This window comes from Maylandia zebra, linkage group LG22, assembly GCF_041146795.1.
Source record: "Maylandia zebra isolate NMK-2024a linkage group LG22, Mzebra_GT3a, whole genome shotgun sequence".
Classification (NCBI taxonomy): Eukaryota; Metazoa; Chordata; class Actinopteri; order Cichliformes; family Cichlidae; genus Maylandia; species Maylandia zebra.
Genome location: NC_135187.1, coordinates 2,880,541 through 2,896,909, shown reverse-complemented (window position 1 = coordinate 2,896,909; position 16,369 = coordinate 2,880,541). Strand labels below are relative to the sequence as shown.

Sequence of the window (16,369 nt, the reverse complement as noted above, 5' to 3'; positions counted from 1 at the left end):
AGTTATACAAAACCTAATAAACTGGCTGTGCCAACATTTGCAACAAGAGCTAAAATCAGCTGTTTTCAGTACCTGGCCATGAGTCTTTGGCCAAATGTTCTTTGCAAAATGATTTTAATTCAGTCAGCTTGTTTTCGAGTCATGCTGAAGTCCATCAAAAGCATTCTCAGAGGTTTGTTTTTTTAAGCCATGCAGGGGTGGACTTGCTGGTGTGTCACTATCATTGTGCTGCTGCATAACTTGAGCGCTCTTGAGCTTGAAAGACTTTCTGGAAGACAACAGAATTTATGATTCTATCAGTTACGGGAGTCATCCAGGTCCAGAAGCAGCAAAGCAGCCCCCGACCATCACATTACCGCCACCGTGTTTGACTGTTTATATGACCTTCTTTTTATGAAAAGCTGCCTTAGTTTAATGCCAGATGTAACAGTATTTGTATTTGTACCTTTCAAAAAGTTCAAGTTTTTAACTTTTGTCTTCAGTTTTCTCCGTCCATAGAATATTTTCCCACAACTTTTGTGGATCCTCGAGATGTTCGGAAATCCCAAAGTCTTTGAAATGTGTTTGTTTTTAGCTCAATAAATCAAATACGATAAGACACAACAAATATCTCAATAAGGTATAAAAACTAATCTGAAATCTAAATATAGTAAACTGAAATATATTTAATATACTTCTATAATGGTCTATTATATTAAGTCTGTGTTATATTTTATTTATGGATGTCTGTACTAGCAAACCATCCTCTGAAAGCAAAATAACGTCTACATTAAAACATGTAGCAAACAGGACACAGAAAAAAATGACGCTGTGTAATTTTATAGTTTGTAGAAATGTTACGTCAGCTGCCACGCCCACTGACGCGATACGTCGTAACAGCCTAGCAACTTCTTTGGTTTTTTTTTTTAAAAAAGAAGTCAAGTGGCACTTTCACAGCACTGACAAACTGACATTTAGAGATGCCTTCACTGGTTTTGTGACAGCGGACAGCGCCGGGTCTGATGGGGGCGTGAAGTTTACCGGCTGCCGGCTGTAACCCGGAGAAGCAACAGGAGGTTGAGGTGGACGAACATGGCGGACAGATGCAGGCTTCCAGCTGCCAAGTAAACGTTGGGCAAAGCGAAACTGAAGACGAAGGACTGCTGCCGGGTGACTCGTCACGTATTTCAGCGTTACATGGATAGCTGGGTCCCAACAGGACTGTAAAAAGCCCTCCGCTAAAGCCGTATGGCGTCCACCCAAGCCCGGATAGGCCAGCAGGCCTTGGTGGTGCTGGATGTGGCTCTGCGAGTTCCATGTATTTTTATTATCGACGCCATTTTTAACTCTTACTACGACCCTGGCTCGGGCTGGGCCGGGGCGATGGGGAAGGTGTTTGTCAGAGTCATGGGTAAGTATTTTTAACATGAAGGAGCGCTTAAGTTTCCCTCAACAGCAACGAGCTAGCCGCGTTAGCCGTGACATTAGTCGGCTGTGTGGAGCTGTGTCACCTGTCAGACAGGCTAAAGCCGATTAAGCGACCAGCAATAACATTTACACAGGGCAGATCCATCTGACATGCTGCTTAACTGCTTCACCTCGACCCTAATTTACTCTGCTTTGGCGCCATCAGCTCGCAAGCTAGCTAGCTGGCTAACGTCAAGGTGTGTTGTCACAAGTGTGATTTGTGGTGTCACGGATGGCCTCAGAGGCACCTTGGACCCAGATGGGTCATATTCAGGTCCTTCTTCCTGACAAAGCTCGCTTCTTCTCCTCTAACTGTACCCAGAGAGCTGCTCTCTGGTCTGAACTCTGTACCTGTGACTTTATATCGACGTGTGTTGACCTGGTGTCCCACTTTATGCACATCATTTGTATGTCTTGGCACTTGTCATATTTTCGGACAGGGGAATTACATTCTGGACTAGTGTTGTGTAATAACCAGAGCTGCTACTAACAAAAATCTGTTTCACTTTTTATTTATTGATAGAATAAGTCTGTAGCCTGACTAACTTTGAGTTTCCTCTACACCCCGTAATTCATAACAGCTCCTCGTTTTCATCACTGTGACAGAGTAAAGCTTCTCTGTGTTGAGTCAACAAACAGGTTATGTACCTCAGTTTTCCAGTTTGCAGACCTTTGAGCAGCTCGGGCCATCTGAAAGTGTTAGCCAAGAGCTCTGGGTTTGGATGGACAGGAAGTGAGATTAGCTGTTGGGTTTGCTTCTGTACCCGTGTTTCTTTATGTTTAGTACAGGAACAGAGACTCCATAGTGCCAGATGTTTGAACAACTTTATATTAAAGCAGTAAGGCTCAGGTTGGTTGAGGTCCTCTACAGTATGTACGATCAGTTTATCATAGTGTTATCAAATGCACACGTAGCATTACGTGGACTGTGAAAGGCATTTCTTTGTTTGTTTTTGTTCTTATTTGTTTTTCTATTTATGTTATATTATGTATGTTGCTTGTTCATCCTTTGACTTATCAGGATTACTCAACTCTATGCTGATTATTTTGCTCCAAAATTCTTTAATGTGCAGCATCTGTTGTTTTCTCACAAAGATTGATCTAAATACTCACTATAATCAGACAAACTTGGAAGCTACAGTTAGCTGACATTTGTTCAGTTTGCAGTGAGAAATATTTGCCTTTCCTGTCTTTCTGACTGCTTCTCCGGTGTGTTCCAGGTGTCCTCATCTCCACTGTGGTGCTGCTGCTTTCTCAGAAAGCCTTGTTTAAGTTCTACACTCTATTCTTTGCTGTCCTCCTTGGCATGGCAGCAGTCCTCATAAACTACTACGCCACCTCCCACATGGACTTCTACAACGCCTACTACAAAGCAGCGTTGGGCTTCAGGTTGCTGCCTAGAAACGGGCCGACGCTGTGGCTGGGCATGGCCGCCGTCCAGCTCGTCTTTGGGATTGGCTATGTGTTCTTGCTTAACCTCCAGTCGGTGTTTGCTGCGCTGGTGGTCCTGGACATCATGATTCCTCTGTGGGGGCTGATGATTGAACTTCCTGCAGATGTCAGGCATCTGGTGGCAATGTTCTCGGGCCTGGTGCTGGCTCTCAGCACAGCCGTTTGCCTCGCCACGAGGCTCAAATGGTTCTACTATTCATGCCGGTACGTCTACCTGCTCGTACGGCACATGTACAGGATCTACGGACTCCAGCTGCTGCTGGAAGACACGTGGAAGAGGATCAGGTTCCCTGATGTGCTTCGAGTGTTCTGGCTGACCCGGGTAACAGCCCAGGCACTGATACTGGTTTACGTGGTGCAGGCGGTGGGGAGAGAGAGCGGAGATGCCACAGGTGGAGCTGCAGATGGGAGCTCTGATGCACAGGTAAATGCTTTTAGATAAAAAAAACTTCACTTCTAGGACATGTTTGCTATATGATGGTCACTTCATAAGCAAGGTAAGCTAACAAGATGTTAGCCACAGTGAATTGATATTTGGTTAATGACCTTATTCAGAGTCTTTGACATATCATAACGTTTACAAAAGTCATATATTTGTTTGGGGAAAGAAGTTTTCCTTTTGCAGCCCCAGGCGCCCCTGTTGGATTTCTGTAATTATATCTAAAAATTAGTTATATATAAATAATTATATCTAAAAATTAGTTCCTGTGTGTTTAAAAATATCTCTGAAAGCCTAAAATGTATGTAGGTGACCTCTACAGGTTTCCTGTGTTCTGTAGCCAAGTAAAGTCCAGCTGGCACATTAGCTCTTTGCAGTGTTTTACAGATATATTAATGCACGAATTTCAATGTGAAATATTCTTTTAATAATTTATAAACAGTGTCTGATGTCTGAAGAGCAGTTAAAAATGATGCACACTACATAACAAGTAGGGGTGCAACGATACACAAAATTCACGGTTCGGTTCGATACGTTGGTGTCACGGTTCAATATTTTTTCGATACAAAAACAATGTTCATGCCTTTTTTAATTTGTCATTTATTAAAATTATAAATATATATTTTAACTCAAAAGTACAGTTTTTAAATTTAATGTTGCTGAAACAACAAAGTAATAAAAAAATTAATCTATCTGATGGAGAAATCACTCATCTTTGGAAAATAGAGTTTATTACAGAAAAATGGCTCTTTCCAAAATAAAAGCTCTACTATACGCTTCTTCTGGGCTATATTCTCAGCAGCATATTAAACATATCATAAGGAGAATCATGTGCTAACGGCTGTCTAAATGACTCGGGTAAAGTTTGTAGCATGCGTGCTTGTTCTTTTTTTTTTTTTCTGCTTCCACTTGTCTTTGCACTAGGATGATGTCGGAGTAAATGTGCAGTCATATTCGTTGTGTTCCCACTCGTGCTGTCAGCGTTAATCTGAAAAGACGTTAACGCCACAACACGGCAAATCTCTGTTAACGAGCTACTGCGGATTGCCCCGTGCGTGGGGCTGGACGACGTCAACACGTTCATGAGCTAACTGCGCTAACACACTAGTTCCCCCCCATGTAACTGAGCATTGCGTGGCACATCCATACTGTTTTACTTTTGTCCATGACGCGCTTACCTTCAAAGTCATGCTTCACATGAAAATCAAAATAGTTCCAAAGGCCAGATCTGAATGAGGGTGGGGGAGGTTCAATTTGCCATGTTGCAAGGAGAGCTTAACTTCTATCTTGCTTGTAGGGGTGGGCGATATAAACGATTTACGATAGAAACGATATAAATTTGGCCAACAATAGAGATTTTCACTATATCGCTCTATCGCGATAGCGCATGTTGATGATGTCATCAAGCTGCGCCTGTTTTGGTCGAAAGCATCGCAGCGGCTAAAACGATTATCATCTGCAAATTATTCCGGGCGACAGTCATAGCAAAAGGTTGAAGCACTTTTCAAATAAGGGGAAAGCCAAAAACTGCGCTTCCTCCACTTCTGTACCATTGATTCATTGATGCTGTATTCTATCACAGCTGCTCTGTTCCCATGTTGTTGCAGTATATTAATAACTAACCTTGTATTGTGGATGAATAATCTCAGTTGTTCCCCTGACTGATGTTTGGCCCGTGTATAGCATCCTGCTATGCGATTGCATTTGTCCCTGACCACCAGAATCCCTGAAGTTAACTTTTAATGAGTGGAAAAAAGTTGGCGTTCATCCTCCAGCTTCACTGTCCTAATGTTATGCTAACATAGCTGTTTCGCTAGCAATCACGTAGCACAACATGTTTAGGTGGAATCTAGCGAGCTAACGAGCTAACTTCCTGTTAACTTCTAACTCCGTTAAATGTAATAAATTTTGTTTTCATGGATGCATGGATGTTAAACTTAATTGTTACACCTGGTAAAGCAACAAAGCTGATGATTAAAGATGAAAGAATTTAGACAGTTTTTAACTCTCAGTATTCGTTTGACTTTGGGAGCTGAAGAGACGGAGTTTTGGACCCAGATTACCCCGCAAAGCTCCTGACTACGGCAGCCGTAATGCTCTGACAATCCATCAAGCAGTGCGGCTTACCAAAGTTGTACTAAAACATTTTTTAACAGATTTTTTAACAGAACAGTGCTTACTGTTCGAGGTCAGTAAGCACAACCAGAATTCATACATAAGGCGCACTCTCGATTTTTGAGAAAATTAAAGGATTTTAAGTGTGCCTTATAGTGTGGAAAATACGTTATACAGAAGAAAAGAATATATCGTGATCGCACATGCATCAAATTATATCGCGATATGAATTTTAGGCCATATCGCCCAGCCCTACTAGCTTGCCCTGCGCTCAGTGAATCTGCGTTCGACTATTCCACCTAGGCTGCACTGTCGAGCGCAGATCCACTGACACAGACAGCATCGTCAGAAGAAAAGTTGATAAAATAAATTGAAAATTTTGTATTGTTCGATGCATATACATACCGAACCGAAAGCACTGTATCGAACGGTTCAATATCGATACGAGTATCGTTGCACCCCTAATAACAAGGTCATAATTCTTTAACAACCTCATTTCTACTGAAGCTGCTTCTTCATGTTCTGTGTTGCTGTTAATAATAAAGTCTCACCTAAAAAGACTGCAGAGTCTGAACTGAAGCTAAACGGGATTATGAGTAAAGGTGACGCATGTACCTGTGTGACTGCACCGTTTTCAGGGTTACCTGCTGAGCTGGGATGTGTTCTGGGATCTCACGAGTAACCTGATCATCTCCGGCTGCGACTCCACGCTCACTGTGCTGGGGATGAGTGCTGTTATCTCCTCTGTTGCACATTACCTGGGTCTCAGCATCCTGGCTTTCATAGGTATGACTGAGATTGTTAGTTGGAGTGGTAGCAGGTGTAAAAGCCTTCCTGATTTGCCCTTCACGTAATTGTTTGGATGCTCCTGGAGTTGAGCACTTTCTTAATTTGAACCTTCAGGTTCGACTGAGGAGGAGGACAAGCGGTTGGGCTTTGTGGCTCCTGTCCTGTTTTTCATCCTGGCTCTTCAGACTGGCCTCAGCAGCCTGGAACCTGAGGAACGTCTGGTACGTCTCGGATTCGTGCTTCCAATTTACACCGTCAAAGCAGCCGGCAAACTGTTTTTCTCTCATTTTTTTTTGGTGTTTTAGCCCGGGGGTGGGCAACACCAGGCCTCGAGGACCGGTGTCCTGCAGGTTTTAGATCTCACCCTGGGTCAACATACCTGAATCACATGATTTGTTCGTTACCAAGCCTCTGGAGAACTTCAGGACATGTTGAGTAGAGCAGGGCGATATGGCCAAAAATATTTATCACGATATACATTTGAAAATTTGCGATAACGATATAACTGACGATATAATTGATGCGAGACAAAATACTCCACAACATTACTAGCGCAAAAAGACAACCTTCCATTAATTTTCACTTAAACAAGAAGCTGGTTTTTATGTACATTAAAGCTTTATAAAAATGTAACAGTGCAAATGCAAATTCCTTGCTGAAAGTTTAACCAAAAGGCATTTCCAGTAGAAATGGGCTGACATATCCTGAGCATAACCATATATAATATCCACTGAAGTTAAAAAGAGGTGCTTTGCAACATTAAACTGTAGTGTGCAGTACGTATTTTTTGGACCATAAGGCACATTGAGCTAAACAAAGCAGTTAGATAAATCAAACTTTATTAAACTCATTCTTCTTGCTTCCTCCACTTCTGTACCATTGATTCATTGATGTTGAATTCTCTGGCAGCTGTTCTATTCCCATGTTGTTGCAGTATATTAATGACTAGCCTTGTATTGTGGATGGATTATCTCAGTTGTTCTCCTGACTGAAGTTTGGTCCGTTTACAGTATCCTGCCATGCGATTGCATTTGTCTCTAACCATGAGGAACCTTAACGTTAACTTTTATAAGTGGAAAAGTGTTAGTGTTCATCCTCCAGCTTCACCGTTTATGTTATGCTAACATAGCTGTGTCGCTAGCGATCACGTAGCACATCATTATATACCAGCTAGCCCAACTTCAGTAACCCTACAAACGTCACTGCTGTTTAGTTTCCTGCCTTCATTTATGTTGGAAGTGATAGCAGAGCTGTACGTTTGAATTTTTTCAGAAATCTCTCAGTCAGAACATGCTATATCATGCTTAGGTAACTAGCGAAACTAGCGAGCTAACTTCCGCTAGCTTCCTGCTAACTTCTAACTCCGTTAAATGTAATAAAAATTTTTTTTCATGGATGCCTGGAAGTTAAACTGAATTGTTACACCTGGTAAAGCAGCAATGCTGATCGTTTTATTAAAGATGAAAGAATTTAGACAGTTAACTCTCAGTGATGCTGCAGTGTTTGTTTGACCTGAAGTGTACTGAGTTTAGGACCCAGATTACTCCCAGATTTAAGAGCATCTTAGTCCGACAAATACGACAATAACGACGGCCGCTTGCATGTTCTGCAAAAAAATGTGCTTTGTTGTGTATCTGACGGACAAACACCAAACCAGTTCCACATCACTGAAGTTGCACCATTTTTACAAACCAATTCTGGTTCATCTGTTTCACTCAACAATCATGTGCGTATGAAAACAAAGGCACTGCGCATGCGCGTTTTACTCATATTCTATCGCGATATTTCATTTTCCTATCGTTGCCTAACATTATACCGGTATTACCGTGAACGGTATAATATGGCCCAGCCCTAATGTTGAGGTCATTTAACCATTTGAATCAGCTGTGTCGGATCAAGGACGCATCTAAAACCTGCAGGATACCGGCCCCTGAGGCCTGGAGTTTCCCACCCCTGTTTTAACCTCTGTGTGAATTGTTATGTTGCCCTCTAAACTACCAAAACATGTTTAATCATTTATACTATAAATGACATTTGCACACAGTAGCAGAGTTCACTGTTCCTTTTGTAATCCTGTATTCCTGTGTTTATAACGTAATAACTTCGTACACGTAACTTAGTCTTGGTTTTGATCCACAGGTCCGCCTAAGCCGGAACATGTGCCTTCTGCTGACCGCCATCCTGCACTTCATTCATGGCATGACTGACCCCGTCCTCATGTCTCTCAGCGCTTCCCATGTCTCCTCTTTTCGGCGGCATTTCCCCGTCCTGCTGGTGTCCCTGGCGCTCTTTGTACTCCCCGTGGTGCTCAGCTACGCCCTCTGGCATCACTACGTCCTCAACACCTGGCTCTTTGCCGTCACCGCCTTCTGTGTTGAGCTCTGCCTCAAGGTGAGCGCAAACAATTTATCTTTGACTGGAATGGATGACGTCCAACGTCTCCCACCGTTTTCAGTCTGAGATTTTTGTGTGTTATGTTAGTCAAGAGATCAAGAGTAATCAAACTTGTGACTTAAATAATCAAATGTGTAACAATAATGACCTGATTGATGTGCATATAAGAGCATGATTTAGCCCTACAAAGGAGTCAGTAAGGATTCTGTTGTCTGTTTGTCAGCGTGGGATTGAGTGGAGACTGATAGTATTCTGCCTATTGAGTTTATAGTCTGTGCCTACAGTTAATTAGTATTTATGTTCAATTACACTTATGGCTTCCAGCATTTATGAAAACAAGAAATAATCAGGATTAAATGATTACTTGTCTGGATTCCTTTTCACAGTTATGCTCTCGCTTTGTGTTTTGTGCTAAATCCAACGCACCACTTTTCCTTTGCAGCACGTCTCTAAAAACCCAAACTCACTCCTCGACAGGCGAGGGGAGAGCCGAGGTGAGGGCCAGGCTTTGTCAGCAACAACAGTAAAACTGATTCAGAGAGGTGGACAAGGAACCACAGATACTGTTTGTAAATTCTTAAGTGTTGTGAGTTTGCATATAAAATGTTTCTACTGCTTAGAGACAAATGTAACTATAAGAACATGGAACCAGGCTCCTACATTCGATATTCTGGGCATGCTCACTTGACTAAAATTAGCCTGGGGACCCGCTGAGGAATGGCGAGTTTGTGGGTGTCGAATCGAAACTGTTCTGAAGGAGAGCGGCGACACATTTTTAGACTGTTTACTTCAAGCTTAGGGTCCAAAAACATTCCAGCTGTCACCAGAGATCAGCTTCAGCTCCGTGTCACAGAGGATGTGTGGCTGTTGCATTTTTACGTTTGTGAATGTTCATTATTCAGGGAGTAAACTTTAAGGAACAACAATTTAAGTAACGATGTACAAACTTCAACTAAAACATGAATTGTGAGTTCAGGCGATCAACAGCATGCAGGATATTTTTGTTCTTTCTCAAATTAACTTGGAGCATGCAGTGAAGCATGAACACACACACACACACAGAGCAGAATTTAAAGGAGATTTTATCAAACTTCCCGTTGGCGTGCTCACTCCCTGTCAGGAGCTGAAACCGTTCACTCGTCTGCTTTGCTCTCTGCAGATTAAATTCAGCTCACGTTTCTGCTTCCTGCTCTCCAGGTGGTTGTGTCTTTGACCGTCTACGGCCTCTTCATGGCTGACGGATTCTCCAATGTCCTGTGGGAGAAGCTGGATGACTACGTCTACTACGTGCGCTCCACGGGCAACATCATCGAGTTCCTGTTCGGCGTCATCATGTTCGGAAATGGCGCCTACACCATGATGTTCGAGACGGGCAGCAAGATCCGCGCCTGCATGATGTGCCTGCACGCTTACTTTAACATCTACCTGCAGGCCAAGAACGGCTGGAAAACGTTCATCAACCGCCGCACTGCCGTCAAGAAGATCAACTCCCTGCCGGAGGTGCGCGGTGACCAGCTGAGGAACATCGAGGACGTGTGCGCCATCTGTTATCAGGAGTTCGCCACCTCAGCCCGCCTCACGCCCTGCCACCACTACTTCCATGCACTGTGCCTGAGGAAGTGGCTCTACATCCAGGACACGTGCCCCATGTGCCACCAGAAAGTTTACGTTGAGGAGGAGAGTAGAGACAGAGCCGCCTTTTCCAATAACAACGGGGGCTACGCTCCGCAGCAGGATGCCGCCGCTGCGGGCCCGCCGGCACCGGGGGATAACCAGCGAGGACAGCCGGCTGCAGAGATGCAGGCCAATGGAGTGGCAGTTGGCGCGCAGGCCGCAGGAGGAGCGGCGGCGCTGGACCACGATCTGCTGGAGGACAATGACAGCATAGAGTATGACGAAGACGAGTGGGGGACTCAGAACGGCAGCGCGCTGATAGAAGAAGACTATATCAATGATGACACAGACTCCACAGAGGACTGACGACAGAAGAGCTATAGATAAATAAACATCTATCTTTATTATATTTAAGTTAAGAAATGATAAAAGACATCTTAAGCATCTTAATTTGCTCTTGAAAAATGTCAGGGATGTCTTTCTTGTTAGTTTCTTTACGTTTTTGAGTTTTACTCTACAAGGGCTCGTGGAAAGAGTAACTGCTGCTCTTGGTGTGTGTGTGTGTGTGTGTGTGTGTGTGTGTGTGTGTGTGTGTGTGTGTGTGTGTGTGTGTGTGTGTGTGTGTGTGTGTGTGTGTGTGTGTGTGTGTGTGTGTGTGTGTGTGTGTGTGTGTGTGTGTGCGTGCATGTTGAAGCTGTATGACAGACCAAAAAACTCCCAACTACTCTGTTTATTCGACAGTATCTCCGGAGTATCGAGATCCTGATAGAAATCTTGCTATGTGGGCACAGCTGACTTTGCACAGTTTATTCCCTGATGCCAATCAGAACGTTTATAATACAAATAAACCTGAGACTATCTGCAGCAGCAGATTCTGCCTTGTTGGAGATGGTGGTAGAAGTGTTTTGTTCCAAATGGAGAAAAGACACAAAGCTGCACATTATTTTCTTTCTTTAGACTTTGTCACTTATGAGCATAAAAACTTATCTGGTTTGAAATTTAGCTAAGCTCCTCCTTCGGGATCCTTGTTTTGTGCACCTCTAGAAAGCTTTCAGATTGTCTGTTTTTTGTTTTTCATTGTGATCTGGTCTCTCCTGTTCTGACCACTCTGGGTTGCCTGTTGCATTTCCTCCAGTTTGTCAAAACCATGACTTAAATTTCATTTTAAGGAAGGGAGGGGAGAGCTGAGCTGGAGGCTTTTAGATTTACCAGTCCATGATGCTACAACCCTCACCCTGTGGCCATGACCAAAACAGGAAGGTCAAGAATACACGTGCCTCTCTTACATTTGTAGTGGGTAGGCTGGCTGGGCTTAGCCTTATGTGTGATTCATGTATTCTGTTGGCAGCAGAAGCAGTCACAGATAGGAGGAAATGGCAGTGCTGAGCAGCCAGTCCCTGTCATTGTGAGCTGCGTTGATGCATTTCTAGGGAGGTGCATGTCAGGTTATGGCACAGGGTCTCAAAACCTTTTGCAGTTACAAATTAGATTAAATACAGATGCATGCGCTTCACTTAAGATAAGAAGCTCAGAGTAAAGCCGCTGCTCGTTCATCTCAGGCTGAGGCAGCTGAGGTGGTTCAGGCGTCTGGTCAGAATGCCTCCTGGACTCCTCCCTTCAGAGGTTTTTCAGACACGCCCAGGTACGAGGACCCATTACAGCAGACCTATAAACAGAATTGTAAAGTGTTTCTGGTGAGGAGGATGTCTGCTTAGCCGGCTCCTACCACAACCCTCCTTCAGATAACGGTTGGACTGATGTCATGGAAAAAGTTACAGGGAGGCAAATCTGGCTAGTAGGGTGGGCGGTGGATGATGACGTTTTAGTGAAGGTGGTTTGTGCCACGGACTCTCACGGCATTACAGGAGAGCTTTGCATAGACAGGCGGTTTGACCTTGGTGGACAAATCCACCACCAGCACCGATCAGTAGTCCAAAACAATGAGGCTACTGGATCTGATGTGCTGCTTCAGAGACCTCATCCACACTGATGATTCATAGTGTGAAAGTTGTCCGTTTGAAAATTGAGTTTTCTCTCTGCACTAGTTAAAGGTTCGTGGTTAAAATAGAGAAACTGTAAAAGGTCTGAAAGTACAAACCATGCTGAGTGGATCAGAGGTGCACGGGGGGGCTTAAGTGGGGAGCCTGGTGAAATTTAAGTTATGGTGGGAGTCTCTGAACATAAATGCACTTAATATGCAGCCCTGATGTGTGTGTGTGTGTGTGTGTGTGTGTGTGTGTGTGTGTGTGTGTGTGTGTAAAGGTGAGCGTGGTCGTGTGTGTGTGCCTGCCGACTTGTAATGTGATAAGATGGTGTCTTAATAATTTGGTTCATGTTCCCTCGTGGTGTGCTGCAGGGAAAGATGCTGGAGTGTTCATTAACGACAACTGAGGAGCGATTTCAACAGATTTTGAGCTCTAGTCATTCTGCTGGATTTGAGTTTTTAGAAAAGCTGTGAGCACAAACGGTCACGACTGATTCAGCTGTTTTTATTTGAATAGACGATGGATCCCCATCAAAGTTAGCATCTTTCACCTCGGTGACGTTAAATGTTTGATTAGTTTCCTGTGTGTTAAAATCTCCGACTTGCAGACTGATCACAGCTCAGGTTTGTGGTGAACTCGCTCAGCTTTTGTTTTTGTCCTTAAATGCAAACCGAGGATTTGTGAATGAAGCAGGAGAGCGAAGCAGTTCCCCATCAGCTCTGCACTGACCAGAGAAAACTGAGAGGTGTCTCTTTTTTTTTCTTTTTTTTTTTTGTAAAGGTGACATCCTACTGTAATCACTGATATACCTCTGTCATTACTTACTACTGGTCTCTTGTGTGACCTTGCTTAGATTTGTGTACGTTATTGTACATTTAATGAAACAAACACGTGCACACGTTTCCCCTTGACGCTACTTTCTACATCATTCTTTTAAGAAATCAGTATTGACGTTGGCTAAAAGCTTGTTTCAGACCTGGGAGCGGTTAATAAGAGTGTGAAGGTGTGGTGGAAAGCACATCTGAAGAGCTAGAGTCCAAAAATGTATTTGGTGAAATGATTGCTATGTTCAGTAACGGTCATAAAAATATAGGTGGTGCCAGTTGTTTTGCATTTCTTAAGGGAAAAATTTAAAAGAGTTGGATGGAATTTCTGTTCCCACACTGGTGGTTTTATCATTCACTAAATGCACATTTTCTTTCTAATCACTGGTACAGATTCCTTGTTGTGTCCGAGCTGCGAGGACGGCACTTTTTTAAAGGCTAAAACTGTGTTAGCAGCCACAGGCTGCAAGGCTGGAAGAAAGAAACTGGAAAAGATCCAGACGTGCAACCTCTGAAGGCAGTGTGCGATCATGTTGTTAAAAATTTGTTTAAAATAAGAAAATGTTTTTATTTTCCTGAGGTTTATACCTGCTGATCTAAAAATTTTAAACTACTGGTCCAAAACGAAGCCCCGGCTGACTCGGCTCCCTCAGCGACTACAGAGATCTTTAATGTGAAACTGTATTAAAACTGGCTTTCAAGCACAACTCCACGAGTATTATGATGTGTAGACTTCCACAGCCCAAACGTTTTGAAGGCTTTGACTACAAACTTGTGCTCTGTGCTGTTTTAAAAAAAAAAAAAAAAAAAAAGCTGCAAGGAATCCATTTAATTCTTGCTCGATAAGAGGATATGACATATGAGGAAGTGTTGGGTCTAATTTGATTGGAAAGCTGTGCTTTTTGTTTCAGTAATGAAGGACTTTGATTATTAGTTTGATTGTTCTGAAAGCTTTTTAAAAGGTGGAAGCTGTTCATTTTGCCTTTCGTTTTAAAAAAGAGATTTATGTAAATAAAATCATCTTTGATATTGCATCTGGACTCATGACGCCTTTAAGTGACTTCTTCATAAACACAGTAGAGCATAATCTAATTTTTTTATTATTATTATTATTTTATTGAAAGAAGGACTTGTTACAATAAAGTGCATTGATATTATTTAGTCGGAAAAAAAAAGACTTTTTCTTAGTCCTTTTGTTTTACATTCAGGTAACGAAAAGTGATCTCGAATTTTTAAAAAGAATGTCAACTTTTCCATTTTAAATATTTCAAAAACCACCTTAAACCAATCAAGTGTTGGTGGAGTTGGATTTGACACTTCCTGGTTATTAATTTTTTGCTGGCTGCTAATAGCTCTTGTAAGAGCTTTGTGTCCCCTCCCCGGACCGAGCCAGCAACCAGGCCCAAGTACAAATTTACAAAATTAATATCAAATTTTATCTTAAAGACCTCACACAGAGTTTTATGAATTCCCAGCCAGTGATTATTTAAGTTAGGGCAGTCCCAAAAGATATGGGAATGATGTGCCTCTTCTGATCCACATCTTCTCCAGCATTCTGCTGTCCCATTTTTATATTTAGTTTGATGAGGGCTTTAGAAAAATCGAATAATGATTTCAGATCTTGCTGCAGATTCTCGATTGGATTTAGACACCAGACAGAACCCGGAGTCTTGCCTACGTTGCCTAATAGAGCATAACTTCATTAAATGAAGGACTGTAGAAGTTTAGGTGCAGACAAGTGTGCCCACATGCAGTTGAGTCATTGGACCACAAGGTGGTGCTGTTATACTATGTCCTGAAAACGTTTTTCTTGCACAAATCACGAGTGTGAGACCACGCAGGTTGGTGGGGTCACAACATGAACCACGAACGTTCCCACCAGTGGATAACGTTTTTGTTTCCACTCACTGAGCAGCCACCCCAAAAATTATTCTTGGCAGCGGTGGGATTCGAACCCACGCCCCCGAAGAGACTGGAGCCTTAATCCAGCGCCTTAGACCGCTCGGCCACGCTACCGATGTGCACACGCAAACACGAGCCCCATCTGAACTGACAGGCTGATGAACCGAAGTATTTATAGATGACTTTGAGGTGAGAAGGTGAGGAACTGGTTTCGTTTTATTATTGTTTTATATGCAATATACTAAGAAATCTGTTATATGACGCTGTATTATTTCTGATAAAGCTACGCGTCGTCATATAACTAAGTAAGATCACCTCCAGCAGCAACATGAAAGTTATTCATGGTTCAATAATTCTTCTACTTTCAGCTGCTTTAGGACATCATAGGTGGCCCTCCTCTTGTGGCCACCACCTCCAAACCCTGCATCATACACGTCTTACTGTCATCCTGTAAACATCCTCTCCAGGTCGTTTGCAAACATCTCAGTCCGCAGAGACTCCTGCCTGAATAGTTGACATTGTTCGTCCGTAAAGACTACCTTCACCTGTCCGCTTCCTCGATATTTTCGCTGATAACCAACTTAGAAACACTCCTGGCTGCTGCACACGTTTTAATATTACGACAAAAAAAAAAGTTTTGACCGGATGCCATTATTTTATTTTGAAAGCCACCAGCGGAAGTGTGACTGCGGCTGTCTTGTTCGCCTTTTAGCTTGAACTTCATGTGCCAAACTCCTGACCACCGAGTCATAAAAGATCATGAGACTGCTGTCTCGGCAGACAGCGGGGAAAGAGGACATGTACGGCCGTTTGAAATTTGACCAAAGTTTTACAGAAACTGCTCTTAAAAGCACATTTTATCACCATTAAACACGAGCGAGCGACAAGGACCGACGGACGGCCAACTTCTCCCCGAGAGACGTGAAAGCGAAGCGAAGAAGGACCCTTCAGAGAAGTACTTTGTGTCTTAAAGACTGGAGGAGTCGCTCTTTTTGGCACCATGTTAAGGATTTGCCTGCAGAGAGCTTTCCGCCCGGCTCTCCGTAAGTTACCGAAGGCGGCGGGGACTGCGCGACACGCTCCGAGCTGCTGGATGGGAACACACGGGAGAAACGAGCCCCTGGAGCCTCTCAACTCCCCCACCAGAGCCAAAGAGTTTATTTACCGCCTTCACCCCAAGGAGAGGACGTGTTTACTACAGGAGCTGCAGATCTTCGAGTCCAAAGCACTCGCACAAGGTAAAGCAACGAGCAGCGTGGGTTAAACGTGGCACATTGAATGAGAGGTCACAGGTTGTCGGTGCAGGCGAGCCCACATTTCCCTCCTGCAGTGTAGACCAGCAATGATATACTTCTGTACCTCCCCAGGGTCAAACCCAGGTGTAGAACACTGTTGGGTGTTCGGTCAGG

The 16,369-nt window shown here is 43.4% G+C and overlaps 2 protein-coding genes and 1 non-coding gene across 3 annotated transcripts in view; 2 read left to right on the top strand and 1 right to left on the bottom strand.

The window, feature by feature from the left end:
- Positions 1–877: 877 nt before the first annotated feature.
- LOC106674496 (E3 ubiquitin-protein ligase RNF139) lies at positions 878–14,098 on the top strand. Its single transcript, XM_024798334.2, has 6 exons — positions 878–1,390; positions 2,667–3,322; positions 6,091–6,238; positions 6,356–6,462; positions 8,381–8,632; positions 9,833–14,098. The coding sequence occupies exons 1-6, from the start codon at positions 1,228–1,230 to the stop codon at positions 10,613–10,615; spliced, it is 2,109 nt and encodes a 702-aa protein (XP_024654102.1). The 5' UTR covers positions 878–1,227; the 3' UTR covers positions 10,616–14,098.
- An 894-nt stretch (positions 14,099–14,992) lies between these two features.
- trnal-aag (transfer RNA leucine (anticodon AAG)) lies at positions 14,993–15,074 on the bottom strand. Its single transcript has one exon. It is a non-coding gene; the product is annotated as a tRNA-Leu (tRNA).
- A 537-nt stretch (positions 15,075–15,611) lies between these two features.
- tmem65 (transmembrane protein 65) overlaps positions 15,612–16,369 on the top strand; it is a 56,579-nt gene continuing 55,821 nt past the window's right edge. Inside the window, exon 1 of the mRNA XM_004574238.3 lies at positions 15,612–16,198. Within this exon, the coding sequence (XP_004574295.1) occupies positions 15,961–16,198 (238 nt within the window). The 5' untranslated portion in view covers positions 15,612–15,960. The remainder of the gene's footprint in view (positions 16,199–16,369) is intronic.

Excerpts from the sequence above, each read along its gene's own strand:
- LOC106674496 (XM_024798334.2), top strand. The coding sequence starts at position 1,228 with ATGGCGTCCACCCAAGCCCGGATAGGCCAGCAGGCCTTGGTGGTGCTG. Across the intron at positions 1,391-2,666 it reads GGTGTTTGTCAGAGTCATGG|GTGTCCTCATCTCCACTGTG; the intron begins GTAAGTATTTTT and ends GGTGTGTTCCAG. Across the intron at positions 3,323-6,090 it reads ATGGGAGCTCTGATGCACAG|GGTTACCTGCTGAGCTGGGA; the intron begins GTAAATGCTTTT and ends CACCGTTTTCAG.